We start from the raw sequence: 14,744 nt of genomic DNA on the forward strand, positions 1-14,744 counted from the left end.
GAGCGTGGCCTGTGCATGACGCATCTGACCTGCAGGCCACCAGTTTGACACCTCTGAGCTAACCTATCCATTAACAATGCACAGGTTTGAGGCATTCGTGCTGCTGTAAAACAAAGGGCTCTCATTAGAATATATAGATGGTAAAAAAAAAAATATGAACCTTGAATCTGCAAAAAACAAGGCTTTAGTTTTATAGTTAGTTGTTGCCTTGTTTTTTTTTTATATCGATTGCTTTTTTGGTATCTATTTTATCAATAATGTGTCCTTGAATTCCTTCTTGCAAACACTTTCGTTTAGGTTTTAATCTAGGAGAATCCATACAGTAAGCTCATTAGGCAGCAAGCTTTTAGAATCCTTAAAAAAGGAAAATGGTTATTAAACATTCTATTATTGTTGTCATGCTACTGTTGGAGAAAGGATTGGCGTTTGGTACTCGGAATCTGTTTGGCTTTTGGTATTTTGTATTAAGGCCCTGAGAAGAATGTCTTAGATATCATAATTGAATGAAGAACATTACCCTCATCTAAAGGGGGAATCAAATTAATGGTTACTGCATTGTTGAGCAATGAGAAGTATGCATGTGTACGTGCACACACTAGAGATGGTATTCAGCAAGTTCTGACCAGTTTTGGAGAACCAGTAGCGGAAATTTTGAGTAGTTCATAGAACTGGTAAATACCACCCCTGACTGGCTCCGCCCCATCTATTCTCTGCCTCCCGAGTCGCAGCTGATTGAGAGGAAATGAGGATTTTGCAGTAACCTTCCCCTGGGGTGGGGTGGCAATGGAGATTTTACAGTATCCTTCCCCTGTGATGCCTACCAAGCCACACTCTCCAAGCCACGCCACGGCCACCAAGCCACGCCATGGAACCAGTAGCAAACTTTTTTGAATCACACCACCGGTACACACACTGACACACAAACACCTACTTACTTTTCCTTCCTTCCTTCCTTCCTTCCTCCCTCCCTCCCTGCCTGCCTTCTCTCTCTCTCTCTCTCTCTCTCTCTCTCTCTCTCTCTCTCTCTCTTTCTTTCTTTCTTTCTTTCTTTCTTTCTTTCTTTCTTGTGGTGGTACATCTTCCTTTACACAATAAACTTTCCACCTCCTATGGTAGATTGCTGCTGTGGTAACAGAAGCTGGTGTATATGAAAGGTTGAGATTTCATGCTGGAGTAATATCTAAACATATTTAGAGCAGCAGCCAGCCTTGTTCTGTCACTTTCTCCAGAAGAAAAGTCACACGTCTTTGTTTTTGTTTTCGAGGTGGGATGTTTTGTACTTTGGGAGTGAATAATTAATGTCTGTTGCAGTGATTCAGTGTTATGTGAGTTCCTATTAGAAAGCATTTGTTACTGGGCTTACTTAGTGATAAAGAGATGTGAAGAATGACGATGAACAAGTCAAAGAAAAGAAAGTCACACAATCCATCCATTGTTGGTTGGTACAGGATGGTGTTCTGTTGCTGAATTGCAAGACTGAAAAGGAAGCTGCACCAGTTCAATATTAGTCCTTTTTTCATTAAGGCAAAAATGTACCTGCTGTGTGCATAAAACTGGTGCAGCAAACTAGATAATGTGAAAGTCTTGCAAAGGCCTAGCAATCAAAAGAAGTAATGGACTGAAATAATGTGGAAATGATGGCCCCTGTCTACATTACTGCCATCAAAAGAAACAATTCTGTTGCTAATGGAAAACTATCTGGATTTCTTTGTGGTATTTTACGTTACATTTACAATAATATTGTATTGCTGTTGAACAATTTCAAAGTTAAATTTCAGGCCTTGATTTCTTTTCCTTATTGGAGAATCCAAAGCTTTATATCCAAAATATTCTTAAATCCCACCCCCCTAATTTTTATTCTTGATTTGAGATTAGAACACATACAACTTTTTTATTATATGTTGTATAAATATCTAAAATAACAGAATCCAATGAAAATGGAAGATTTTTGTTCATCTACGGGGATTTATTTTTTAAAAAACCAACTAGTGTTGAAAATAAATATTAGCTGTGAACATTACTAAATTAATTAGAAAAGTATCATATTTTCCAAAATACGGCTCAATTTGCTTTCAAGAAAGCAATTTCAGAATTCTGAAACTGAGACCCTCAACCCAGTTTCTAAATATTCACATATCTTCATCAATTAAAAAAAATGTTTCAGAATAAAAATAAAAATCTTAAGTACATGTTGCTGTGGACCACAGGTTGTGTTCATTTTATTCTTTATATTGCAATATATTAAATTAATGTTTATATAAAACGTAACTTTGTAATTCACCTATCAGTATGGTTTCCCATATGAGTAATCCATATTATAGATATGGTTAATATATGTCTTGAAGAGCTAGACTGACAAATCAGAGTGCCTGTTCTTTCTATAATTAGACACAAGGGGGATCACCAGAGATCTTAATTGTAGCTCAGTCTCTTTTTGTGTTTGGATTTACATGTGTTTATTTTACAGGCTTGCAAAGATTTTGTGAAGACATTGAAATGATGATTGGATTCCAACCAAATAAATTCTGGAGAGTCTGTTGGGCTTTTGTGACCCCAACTATTTTAACAGTAAGAACTCAAGGAGCGGGGATTAAAAGGGGAAATGGTCTTTATTATTTATTTCTGGTATTTATATGCCATCAAATTGTTATTTTTTTTAAAAAAAACCTCTATAGGTGAGTCTGGGCAGCTTTTCACTATTGATTGCTATTAATGGCCAAAACATACATTAGGTTAAATTTGGTTTTCATAGAAGCAAAAATCATGAAGCTAAAATACAGACTTCCAAGGTGTATTTAAGCACTGGAATTACATTTATGTAAATTTCAAGCACCAGGATACACCTCAGCATGAACCTTCTTCACTGGATGTTATTTTTCCTTTTAATTTTGATCCTTGGCTTCCATGTTCTCATACTTGATATGCATAAATAATCTATTCAATTCTTATCTAGCACTATGCTGGTAGAGGTTAATTAGATGCCAAGAAGCTCTCCATTAAAAGCCCTATTGAAATGTGCTGAAATGAAGTACTGTGCGTCTGCATAGCATCTTCTATTATTATCTTTGGCATCCAAGCAAAAGAAATTTTAGTGGACTGTAACCAGAATTCTCCCCCATGGGTATATTAGATTATATTTTTCATAAATATGAATTAAACAAACCTTAAAAGTGTGTGTGGGTGTGTGCATATGTGTTCTATACTCACAATAAAATACCGCTCCCATTGCAATTTCCTACATGGAGAAATATTTGCTTTCTATAGTAATTTTCGCTAGTGTCATTGTGGAAATCTTGCATATTTCATAGCACATTTCCAATTAATGGATGCTTTTATGTCTTTCTTTTAAATAGCCATGTGGGAACCGCTTAATGGTGAGATTGCATATTAATATGGCAAGAATATGTATGCCAGGATCATTTGGGTGGGGATATTTTCCCATATAATAGTCATTAGGTTTGGATACAGAAGGCTAAGATTGTGCAATTGACCTCAGGCTTATATTGACAGCACAGAATGTTGCTCGGGTGTTCTTTCTAAATAGTCTTGACAAAATCAAATTGCCCAGAAATAATTAGTACAAATATAGTACATGAAAACAGTGCCCCAGCTTATGCTTAACAGTAAACCATAATGCGATATGGTTTCAGTGACTCAGTCCATTATTGCTTAGCATTATATGTCAACCAAGCCATATGGCTCATTTAGTAACACCATGGTTAAAAGAAACCAAAGATTACTGCTTAGGTTGTTTCAGAATGATGTCATTAGTTGCAAAACATAAACAGTATAACCACTCTCCAGTCTATTCTAAACCATTATTATGCTTGGAATCAGAGGTGATATTCAGCCAGTTCTGACAGGCTCTGGAGAACCAGTAGTGGAAATATTGAGTAGTTTGGAGAACTGGCAAATAGATCCCCCCCGCCAGCTGATCTTCTTTTGTTGCCCTGATCAGGAGATCGGAGCTGGAAGGCAGGTTAGTGGGATGGGGAAGGAAGGGGGATTTTGCAGCATCCTTCCCCTGCCACACCCATCAAGCCACACCAGAGATGGGTTCCTGCCAGTTGTAACCTCTTCTATAGAAGAGGTTCCACAAATCTACAGTGCCGTTTAGAACCGGTTCCATCTCCCTCCCCCGCCCGTCCGCACATCATCAAGATGAAGAGTGAGAGGAGGAATTCTGGGAGTTGAAGTCCACAAGTCTTAAAGCTTTCAAGTTTGAACATCTCTGGGGGTTTTTTTCTAAAGGGTTAGGGGTGAAAGGGTCTTGTAACTTGACAGCTTTAAGACTTGCGTGCTCCAATGCCAGAGTTCCTGAGCCAACATTTTGGTTGCTAAGCAAGAGCGTTGTTAAGTGAGTTTCACCACATTTTACAAATTTGCCACATCCACCCAGTTACATGACTGCCAAGTCACTCCCACTCGGTCCATCACTGACAAGCCACTCCCACCCGGTCACATGGCTGGCAAGCCACTCCCACAAAGCATCCACACCTACAGAAGAGGTTCTAAATTTTTTTGAAACCCACCACTGAGCCACACCCACAAAGCCATGTGCACAGAACCAATAGTAAATTTTTTTGAATCCCAACACTGCTTGGAATGCATTGAACATTCGCGTGTATCTCATTGTTAGTGGCAGATAATTGGAAGAGTCCTCAAAATAAGCTGTATGTTTACATGTTTTTTTAAAAAAATAGAAATGGCACAAAGCTGCTTTCTGTGCAGTACTAAAATTACTATTTTTAAAAAACATATATTCGTGAGTTGGTAGTGCCATCTCTTGCAAAGTGTTCATTACTCTTTAGAACAACAGTTGTTTAATTACTCAAATTCATTCATTGAAGCTGAGCAATTGTGACAAATTGTTCTAGTAATCATGGCTTTCCTTTTTTAGATCAAAGCTAATGTATTACAAAGGAAAGCACAGACAGACAGACAGGAGAATTTAGGAACAGCTAATTCCCAGCGCCACTAGGTGTCACTCTGTTGAAGCAACTCCACTTTTAAAACAAAACACATCTCGAGATACAATAAATAAAGGCAAATCTGTATCAATTTCTCTCTCGCGCTCTCTCTCTCTCTCTCTTAAATAATTTTACTTTGACTTGGGTTTGCATTGATTTGTCATCCTTTGTTTGAAAGTCAGCAAAGAGGGAGTTTTAGGCATTTATTCCTTTATAAATGTTTTTGTACACAATTACACCTATTGCATTTTTGTCATAAGAGCTTCCAAAGTATACACATATCTCATCGTTGCTAAATACAGCTAACAATTTAGTGAGAAAGAAAAAGGGATTTACCTCTGAATCGTTGACTATAATCTCAAATCATCACATTATGGCATGGAATCTGCCTACTTTTTAAAAAAATCATAGGAGAAGCTTTCAATTTGTATTGTATTCTTTGTTCCTCTTTTGCTCCAAGCGGCATTGTCTTTAGTCTCTACACATATGCTTAGGATTTCAAGGTTAAGTGGTTAGAGATCTCTGAAAGTATTGCTATATGCAAAATTGAGATTTGAAAGGTGGGTAATCCATGTCTGACAGTGATCCTGCCCAGCTATAAACCAGTAGGATATAGAATAAGAAACAAACAAAAGTTTGCCCTTACACTGCATTAGGGAAAAAGGTTGCTCAACTAGATGAGGTGTTTTCTGATTTAAGACTCATTGTTTTCCTAAATCCATAAGTTCTATAGTAACATATCTCTTTTTTTTACATCTTCAGAAGGCAAAGTAAACACTTGGAAGGACGTTGTTATCATTCATGCATTGAAGTCATTCAGCTGTTGAGAACCTACTTTAATCCTATCAGATATGACTGAAGTCCAAACTTCAGTGCATTTGAAAATTAAAGCCTTGTGTTTCAGCACGGCAGTGCCTGTTAGTTAAAAGAATGGAGTCTTCTAGAAAAGAAAAGAAAAGAAAAGTGCACAGCCTACAGCAAATAATTTGTTCATCAGCAATCAACAGCATTTGAATAAATGATCAGGCCTTTGAATCTAGTTCAGATTCAACTGGCCTGACTAGAAAGCAATACATAATTTCTACATCTAGATTGCTCTAGAACAGGACTGTCAAAACTCCTGGTCTGTGGGTCATATGCGGCATACGCTGGCCACACCCACACCCAGTTTAATGAAGGGGAAAAAAAGTCACGACACGTCATGTGACACCATCATGACGACATAACTTTGACATTCCTGCTCTAGAAAGTCACACAACAGTGTTAAGTACATCATGTAACCTAAGAACTTGGTTTGCTGCAGGGAATACAAAATAACGCTAAGAATTAAGCATCTAGGAAACACAAACTCTCCCATTTTCATCATACATACACATCTTTCTCTGTCTCTCTCTCTTTTATTATTCCTGAGCAGGTGCACTGGGGTAGCAGGAACAGATTGGCCTGTGGCAGCATTGGGGGAAATGAAAATAGGCAGTCATCTGCCAAGTTCTGCAAAAATGTATCTCTGCCATTCAGTTCAGCTGTTGGTGCCAGACATGGCTGGCTCTTTTGTGCCTTGCTGTCAGTGCAAAGTTGACATGGGTGCAAGTGGGTCAAGGAGCTTCAGCTTAGTCCAAATCCCCTGCCTGTCCCAGATTACTAGTTATTTTCCCACCAGGTGCGACTCTCAGCAGTAACGTAGTACAGGTTAACTGTTTTATATTTCAGGATCCAAACTGAATACCTTTGGCTGCAGCTTAGACTTCCTCCTAAATACCTCTAAAATGCTTTCAATTTTTTTCTTTGTGTTCCTTAGCAATACAACATTGATGTGCAGCTGTTATTTGTATTTCTCCTTAGCTATTTTTTTTTTTAAAAGTGCAACACAGCAATTATTGAATGTGGATTTAAGCAAAATAAATGGAATGGGGAGTAGCAATGGATCCATTTTTAACTGTTTACTTTTCAGCCAGTTTTTAAATCTTCATCTAAATATATTACTCTTGTTGTTCCATATCAGTAAAAGATGGATCCAATTTAGCTATGGAGCAATTAAATATATTTCATATTATGAGGTTATTGAAGATGCATTAAAATCATTTGCATTTTTCTTTTTTGTTAAGGCATTCAATAAAACTAATATTTGATACCTTGGAATAATTAATCTTACAGTTTGAATTGATTCATGTTAATCTGAAGTAAACTCAATCACTTTTATAAGTTCTCTTTGATAAATCTCCATTAAATTATTCCATCCATATGCAGTTCAGAGAGGACATCGAGCTATGCACCAATGAACAGACATGTGGCTCTTTATACTGTAAATGTAGTGGACTAATAAAGATAATTACATTAAGCTATGCTGCCAATAGACTGAATAATAACTTGTTTTAAACCATAGATATAATATTGTGGTTTCATTTACTCAAAAAATACGTAACTTTTTCCATTGAGTTATATAATATTTACACTAGGTGACATTGCCTTAAATCTGATCATATACAGGTAGCCCTCAACTTACGATTGCAATTGAGCCCAGAATTTATGTTGTTAAGTGAGAAATTTATTAATTGCCTCATTTTATGACTTTTCTTGACTCATTTGTTAAGTGAAATACTGCAGCTGTTAAATTAGTAACATGGTTGTTAAGTGAACCTGGTTTTCCCATTGACTTTGCTTGTCATAAAGTCGCAAAAGGGGATCGCATGACCCTGGGATGCTATAACCATCATAAATATGAATTGGTTGCCAAGCATGTGAATTTTGATCATGTAACCATGGGGATGCTGCAATGAACAGTCACTAAATGAAGTGTTGGAAATTGAGGACTACTTGTACAGTCATTTGTTATGAAGTCGTATATCTATATGCACAATTGTTTACACTTTCATAGAAATTATCTGTATTCATTTAATATCATGATGCTAATCACACATGGTTTTTTTTTTCCTAGTTCATCCTTTCCTTCAGCTTCTACCAATGGGAGCCAATGACTTATGGCACCTATCATTATCCAGGCTGGTCAATGGTACTAGGATGGTTGATGTTGGCTTGCTCTGTTATTTGGATTCCTGTTATGTTTGTGATAAAAATGCATCTAGCTCCTGGGAACTTCATTGAGGTAACTCCCATGTCTTCTATTCTGTTCCCCTTTTTTTTCAGAATTTAGCATAGGATTGGCCTATCATATGTTTCCAAAATCATGTTTAGAAAGTTTTACTTTGTGGCTGTTATTGATCATTATTTCCATTGGATGAATGAGCAGCATCTGAAGGATGACTGTTGGGGTCAGATGAATTCAAAACATATGTCTAACATGTACAACTGTAAGAAATCCGTGGAAATATCTAGAAAGTTTTATACTTCAGATAGTTCCAATGTGAAGATCACACTGTAGTAGGTAAAATATGGGGAAGAACCACAGTTTGTGCATTTTGCTTAGTGCCTCTCACATTATCCCAACACAGTAGTGGGATTCAGCCAGTACACACCACTTCAGGAAAACCAGTTGTTAACTTTCTGAGCAGTTTGGTGAACTGGCTGTTGGAAGAAATCATTAGGGCAGAGAACTGGTTGTTAAATTATTTGAATCCCACCAGTGCCCAACAACAAAGATAAGAGTGATATTTTAGAAACTTTCAAAGTTAATTTATAATAGCACTTATCATTAAAAGTACTGTGTTTATTTATTTTTACTAGAGAAATAGGCTTCCAGTGAGGTTCAAGATAAGGCAAAATTCCCTTGACTCCATCTGAAACAATTTGTTCATATTTCATTTTCAGCAAAATATTTCCTGAGCTTCTCAGTTTATTGCAATTGATTGGGGAGGCATAAGTTGCAAAGTGGTAATTAAGCAAGAATTAAAATAATTGGTATGGAGGCTCAATTGCCTTTAATAGGTAGTAAACATATAATTGTTCCCTTTAATACTGCCATAAATATGTTTCCTTTTTTCTGTATAACATGTACCAAATTATATCTTGAACACATAATTCAGATTTTCATTGCCTCAAACTCTGCAGAAATATCCTAGTTACCTGCCTGAGGATAGAAATAAAATTGTAGTATGATAATTAAAATATTTTTTTTCATTTCCTGCTGTTTATTACATTCCTGGTCATCACTGCATTTTTTGAGAAATTTGCTAAGCAGAAGTCTTATTATCTTGATGCAGGAACCAACTGCTCAGATGATTTGGTTAAGCAATTGAGTACATTTGCCGTGGCATTTGAGCTTAGTTACTAGTGACTCTAATGGAGAGGTAATTGACAATGGTGAAGGCTACATAAGTAAATGGAGTTTTTATTTATTGATTTTGAGCTAAACAAACTCTGTACCTCAGATACTTTAATATTGTTTTCCAGACTAACATTGAGTAATGTCAACTGATCCTGATCTGTGTTTGTAACTGATTCTCCCTTTCCTTACAGAGGCTCAAGTTGGTCTGCTCTCCACAGCCAGACTGGGGGCCATTTTTGGCTAAACATCGTGGTGAACGTTATCAGAATATGATAGACCCACTGGGAACGTCTTCCCTTGGACTTAAACTGCCACCAAAAGATTTTGAATTGGAAATGCAATCCTAGTAATTCTCCTATTTGTGGCTATGTTGTACAGTTCTTTCTTTCTTTCTTTCTTTCTTTCTTTCTTTCTTTCTTTCTTTCTTTCTTTCTTTCTTTCTTTCTCTGAAAGTGGTTCTTTAGGAAGTAAGATTTATTGTTGCATGCTCACAGTAAACACTAGATAGACCACTTTAAGTACTAGATTTTGTTCTTCATACCCATTGGTGCCAGGAAGGAATACTTCACTGTAGAACGGTAACAGATGTTGCAGTAGGATAAATTGTTTTGTGAATGCTGGGCCAATTTTGCTCTTAGGGCTAATTTACATAATTTGGTTTGTTTGTTGCAGCCACATGGGTAGAATACAATAATGCAATTGCTGACACCATATGGACATCCAGAGAACATTGCTTCACTGTTACTGATAGACCAGTGGATTGGCAACTTTGTACAGCACTGGGTTGTTAACTTGTTAGGTGGGGGGGGGGTTGCACACCTGTGATTATCTTCTTGGGATCTTAAAAAAACAACCAACCAACCTAGCACAAAAGTATCTTTTGCATAATTATATGATATGAAAAAGCTAGTAAGGGCAAAGCAAAGATAACGAGTTAAGCTGACCAGCTTTCCCTGACTGGGTTTATCATATTTGTGCTCATTAATTTTAAGGGACATTAAATTAGACCTAGGAATCATTGAATCAGATTGCTGTATATGCAAAACTGTCTAAAGCTGACAACTAAGTTGTAGGGCTGCATTCGGGACAAATCCATTGTTCATATCTGTATTTCCCAAGATACCATCAGTCTTGTATTTTAATGAAAATGTGTGATAGCAACTATTTATATGTAATAGTAGACACGTCAGGCCAGTGGCCTATTGCTGCCAAGCCTGGCCAGTTCTGAAACTTGGTGCCTCAAGCCAGTGTTTTCCACTGTAAAAATCTGCTTATTGAACAAGCTGAGTTTTCAACTTAAAACACTGTAGCTCGAAATATATGCTCATCTGGAGCTTATTCTAAAGTAGTCATTAGGCATGTCACACATAGAAGTGAAGTTGGATTTGGATGCATGAAACAAAGGAGAGGATGCAGCTAAGAACGGTACACAACAGCTGAGACTAGATTCCTACCTCGCTATCCAAGTGCAGAAGGGCTTCACTTGAGTCTGAACGGAGTTCTCCAATATTGTGCCCTAGGAGTTGGATGTGGCCCACTGATTCTGCCAATATGTCTTCCATTCAGTGGCTGCTAGTCACTTTGGCATCACTGAGCTGTTTTTTACCACTTGCAGCCTTTTAATATAATGCAGTCATACAGAATGATGTTTTAGCATAGATCTGGAGAAAGATGAATAAGCCTTTCAGGATTTTTTTTAAAAAAGTTGTATATAGTAAACAAAGCAAAGCAAAGCATACTGACTTGTGTCGTGTCTCACAAAGATGTATTTGTCTGCTAAAAAAGAATATCAAGGTGAGGCAGATGGGCACCCTTGCACTAATTTATTAATTTTAAGAATTCAGCTTTCCCCATCCTTTTATTCCTTAAAGAAATGCTTCATTTATGAGTATTGATTGTGTCTTGATTTTCTTGGCACACTGAAGAGGTTCTAATGTCAGGTTGGTCCCAGATTGATTTCTGTTCCTTTCTCCACTCTTTTGAGTTCTTACTTTTACTTCTGAAGAAGCCATCGTATAATTTGTGCCTAACTTTATATTGATATAGCAGAATATATATCTTAGCTTCCACGTACTGAACAGTTATTAGTATTTAGCTTTGTAGTTCACTGTGTGATTTGCCCCTGCTTTTTTCTTACAAAGTTATTTATACAACCTTTTGATGTATTCTTCTCTTTCAGTCAACAGGGTGAGGGAAATAGCTCAAACCTGACCCCATTCTATATAAATGTAGTATTAGTAATAGTTGTTGTTGTTATGATGATATATAATACATAACTTCACAAAGACAGATTCTTCTTCAGAACAACTGTTTTGAGGTGCGCGCACCTTATTTTCATTCACCCAATCCCACCATGTGGTCATTCCGTAGTCACATCATAACCCACCTTTACGAGTTGTGATGGTAAAGAAACATTTTCACTCAAGAAAGGGCAAGAATTTAGCTCAATGACATTCCTTCCATAGATAAACTCTGCATTGCATTTCTGCACACAGTATAGCCCATAGAATTTTCCTTCAGTATATACAGTGCTGTACAAGTATTGATTTAGAAAATATTTTTTATCTATTGAGTAGTTTGGGACAAGAGCTTCGTAAGAACAAGGAACTCTACTGAAACAAACCAGTTCATTGTAAATGCAGTACCCATGGAGGAGGTAGACATGTCTTTTAATAATTGGCATACTTGTAACCTACAGCATTCTCTTGTACTTTATACATGCATCTCTTGAGGTTTTAAAAAGTGATCAGTGTTCATGTAGCATGTTCTAGGGCTGTTATATGTCCCTATAAAATATCTTAGCAACCAGTGTAGAGATGGTGAATTCTAGAATACAGTAGCTTGCTTGCTTCTTCTCCACTCCTTGTGTTTGTAAGAGCTGAACTAATTGTATTTCTTTCAGGGGACTGTTTTTAATTCCGTTTGTCTATTTGTCTTCACATTACAGGGTCTCAGGTAACTCTTGTGTTTAAAATCTGTGTCTGTAGATAGGCAGATTTCATCTTGCTTGGGGGATAGGGGGGGTTGGTAAATGTAAAAAGAGAAAACTAAAATGACTCTAAATTTTGTTGTAGGTTTTAAAAAAATATTTCTCAAAATATTTATTTTATATTTATATTAAATATATAAAATGGGGTGTATTCCAGCCAAAATTCAGCACTTTCTTCTATTTTTAGTAAAAAAAAAATATTTAAAAATGTGTTTAGATCGCTTCATGGAAATAATTGACATTTACGTGGGCTTGAGACTACCCAAAGTGTTGCCTGAAATCGTTTTGCTGAACTTTCTTTTTCATGGGGCAAATAGCATTGCCAATTCTTTCCCGCTGTTGGATGACTGTCAATCATTGAGCCGCCAAGGAGAAGCAAAAGTAAACAAATTGGCATCAGTTGGAGTAGAAAATAGATTTTTTTTTAAAAAAAAAGTCTATTAACCCTGTTCTCGTTTATGTTACATATTACAATTTGCTGGAATTTTCATCCAAAAGGTTTCAATGAAATGAGGGGAGAAGTGTGAAAGTTCATGAAAAAGGTCGGTGGTTCTCAATCTTTTCTTCACTTAAATATCATGTGTGGCCAGGGACTATGGCCATAGAGCCCCCAAGATTTAACTCAAGATTTAAATCATAACATTTCTTCAAGCTTTCATAGGCCCCCTGTCATGACATAGTGCCCCCTAGGGGTCCATGGACCACAGGTTGAAAACCACTGCAGTAGGTGATAGTCAGCATGTTGTGTATGCCTTTAAGGTTCTTCATTGATCCTTGTGTAGCTTGAAGCATTAAGTCAAGCTTACCAGCCTAAATTTAGTGCTGAGGGCCCTTTTGCCAGATGATTCAGTGGGAAACTGCTATTTTGTATTTGTTTTGGGATTTATTTCTTGTCCAAGTTAAGTTTTCAAGAACTACCTCTTGTTCTTGGCATGACAAAATTTCATAAACATAAGCTGGAGAATTAGCTTCTGTAGGCATTATTAGCTGGTGAGTAGAAATCTGTTGCGCATGGAAATGAATAATTAACTACTACATTTAAAAAAAATAACACAGTGGAAGAAACTAGCATATTTTATTTTCAGTCTGACCTTATATATTTTTTAATCAAATTGTATATATGACAATGTATACAATATACATTGTATATTTCTTAATTATCTTCCTGCCATTATTTTAAACTTGGTAAAACATTCAGAAAGAACATTTAAAAGTATTACAAAAGAAAACAGTAAAAGTATTATCAAGCAAACATCAATTAAATATAATTTCCCCCTCTACCAATGATATGTCAACCTACCTCTACCAACAATATGTAGATGCACAGTCAATTAGATGTTATTTCAAACTTTACTGGAGGTAAATGCTTGGATCCAGTAATCAAAATGAGACAGCAATAGCCATGTAGCCAACATGTTTTCCTGGGAGTCTAGAAAGCAACAATATCATAGAACATCGAAGAACTATAATCCAAGCAAGAGCACATATGTTAGGTGCTACAAATGCAATTTTTAACTCTTGGAAATTTTAGGTTAAAAAATGGACTCCATGAAAATTGGCTAGCTTATAAATTCAAATTCTGGCTATCAATTTGTAGAAATAGTTTTCTGGTACATGAGCCAATGATTTATCTCAAATAATTTCTTTTGTTGATTCTACTCCACTTCATTTCTGTTAGGAAATGTATGTCTGCTATCTCGTTGCTGTTCATAAATGAAACCACAGTAAGGTGAAGCTAAACTGGAGATAAACCATTAAAAAAATTACTTAAAACAATTATCTGTAAATTGACTTCTTATTCAGAAAATTGATAAGATGGTTTTCTTATAATGCATGAATTTGAAAGGAAAATATGCATGGCATGTTTTAGAGCACACCTGATTACCTAAAAAGTGTTGGTTTGTAGTCAGCCATGTACAGAAACATTAGTAATTAAATAATGCTGAAAAGGGAAGATGTTAAAAGCTGCATTCTTCTTAATGTAGAATCTATAGGGCATGTGCTTTTCACAAACAACAACTCAGTCTATATAATATTTTAAAGGTCAGTCTTTCGAACAGTCCATTTCTGTACAATGTTTTATAAATTACCTCTTGATGCCATAAAAATCTACATAATTATTTTAAAATATACACAGTATTTTCCTGATCTGGTCCAGGACTATGCAGTTTTAGCTTGACCAAGGAATGGACCGTCTGATGCAAACATTAGTTTCTAATTTTATTGTGTAGAGAAAAATAACTGCTTTTAAATTATTCCTGGTGTTCAAATGGTAGTAATTTTCCACTGAATTTGATGGCAAAACCACTTTTGACTTGAAGCTTCAGTCGAGGGTGTTCAACATGAATAGCCTAATTATTAGTTAGTCGAATCACCTATGGTATAGAATCAGAAAATTAAGAAGAGAAAGAAAATCAGGCTACGCTACTGTGACCTTTTCAGTAAGAGCAAAACCATTTCATTTTTAAATTTATCAAATATAGTATGCCTCTGATCTGCCCAACAAAAGTTGGTTTGTTGAAAAGAAATAATGTGTATTTTACAGCTCTTTGGATTGTCTAGT

At 36.2% G+C, this 14,744-nt stretch overlaps 1 protein-coding gene across 1 annotated transcript in view; it reads left to right on the forward strand.

The window, feature by feature from the left end:
• The window catches only part of SLC6A5 (solute carrier family 6 member 5), a gene marked incomplete at both ends in the record, with an annotated part of 62,039 nt that extends 52,500 nt beyond the window's left edge, over positions 1–9,539 (forward strand). Inside the window, 3 exons of the mRNA XM_081937205.1 lie at positions 2,468–2,568; positions 7,906–8,073; positions 9,384–9,539. Coding sequence (XP_081793331.1) covers positions 2,468–2,568; positions 7,906–8,073; positions 9,384–9,539 — 425 coding nt within the window. The remainder of the gene's footprint in view (positions 1–2,467; positions 2,569–7,905; positions 8,074–9,383) is intronic.
• Between the last annotated feature and the right edge of the window lie 5,205 nt (positions 9,540–14,744).

Source organism: Natrix helvetica (genome assembly GCF_964273705.1).
Source record: "Natrix helvetica genome assembly, chromosome: 1".
Classification (NCBI taxonomy): Eukaryota; Metazoa; Chordata; class Lepidosauria; order Squamata; family Natricidae; genus Natrix; species Natrix helvetica.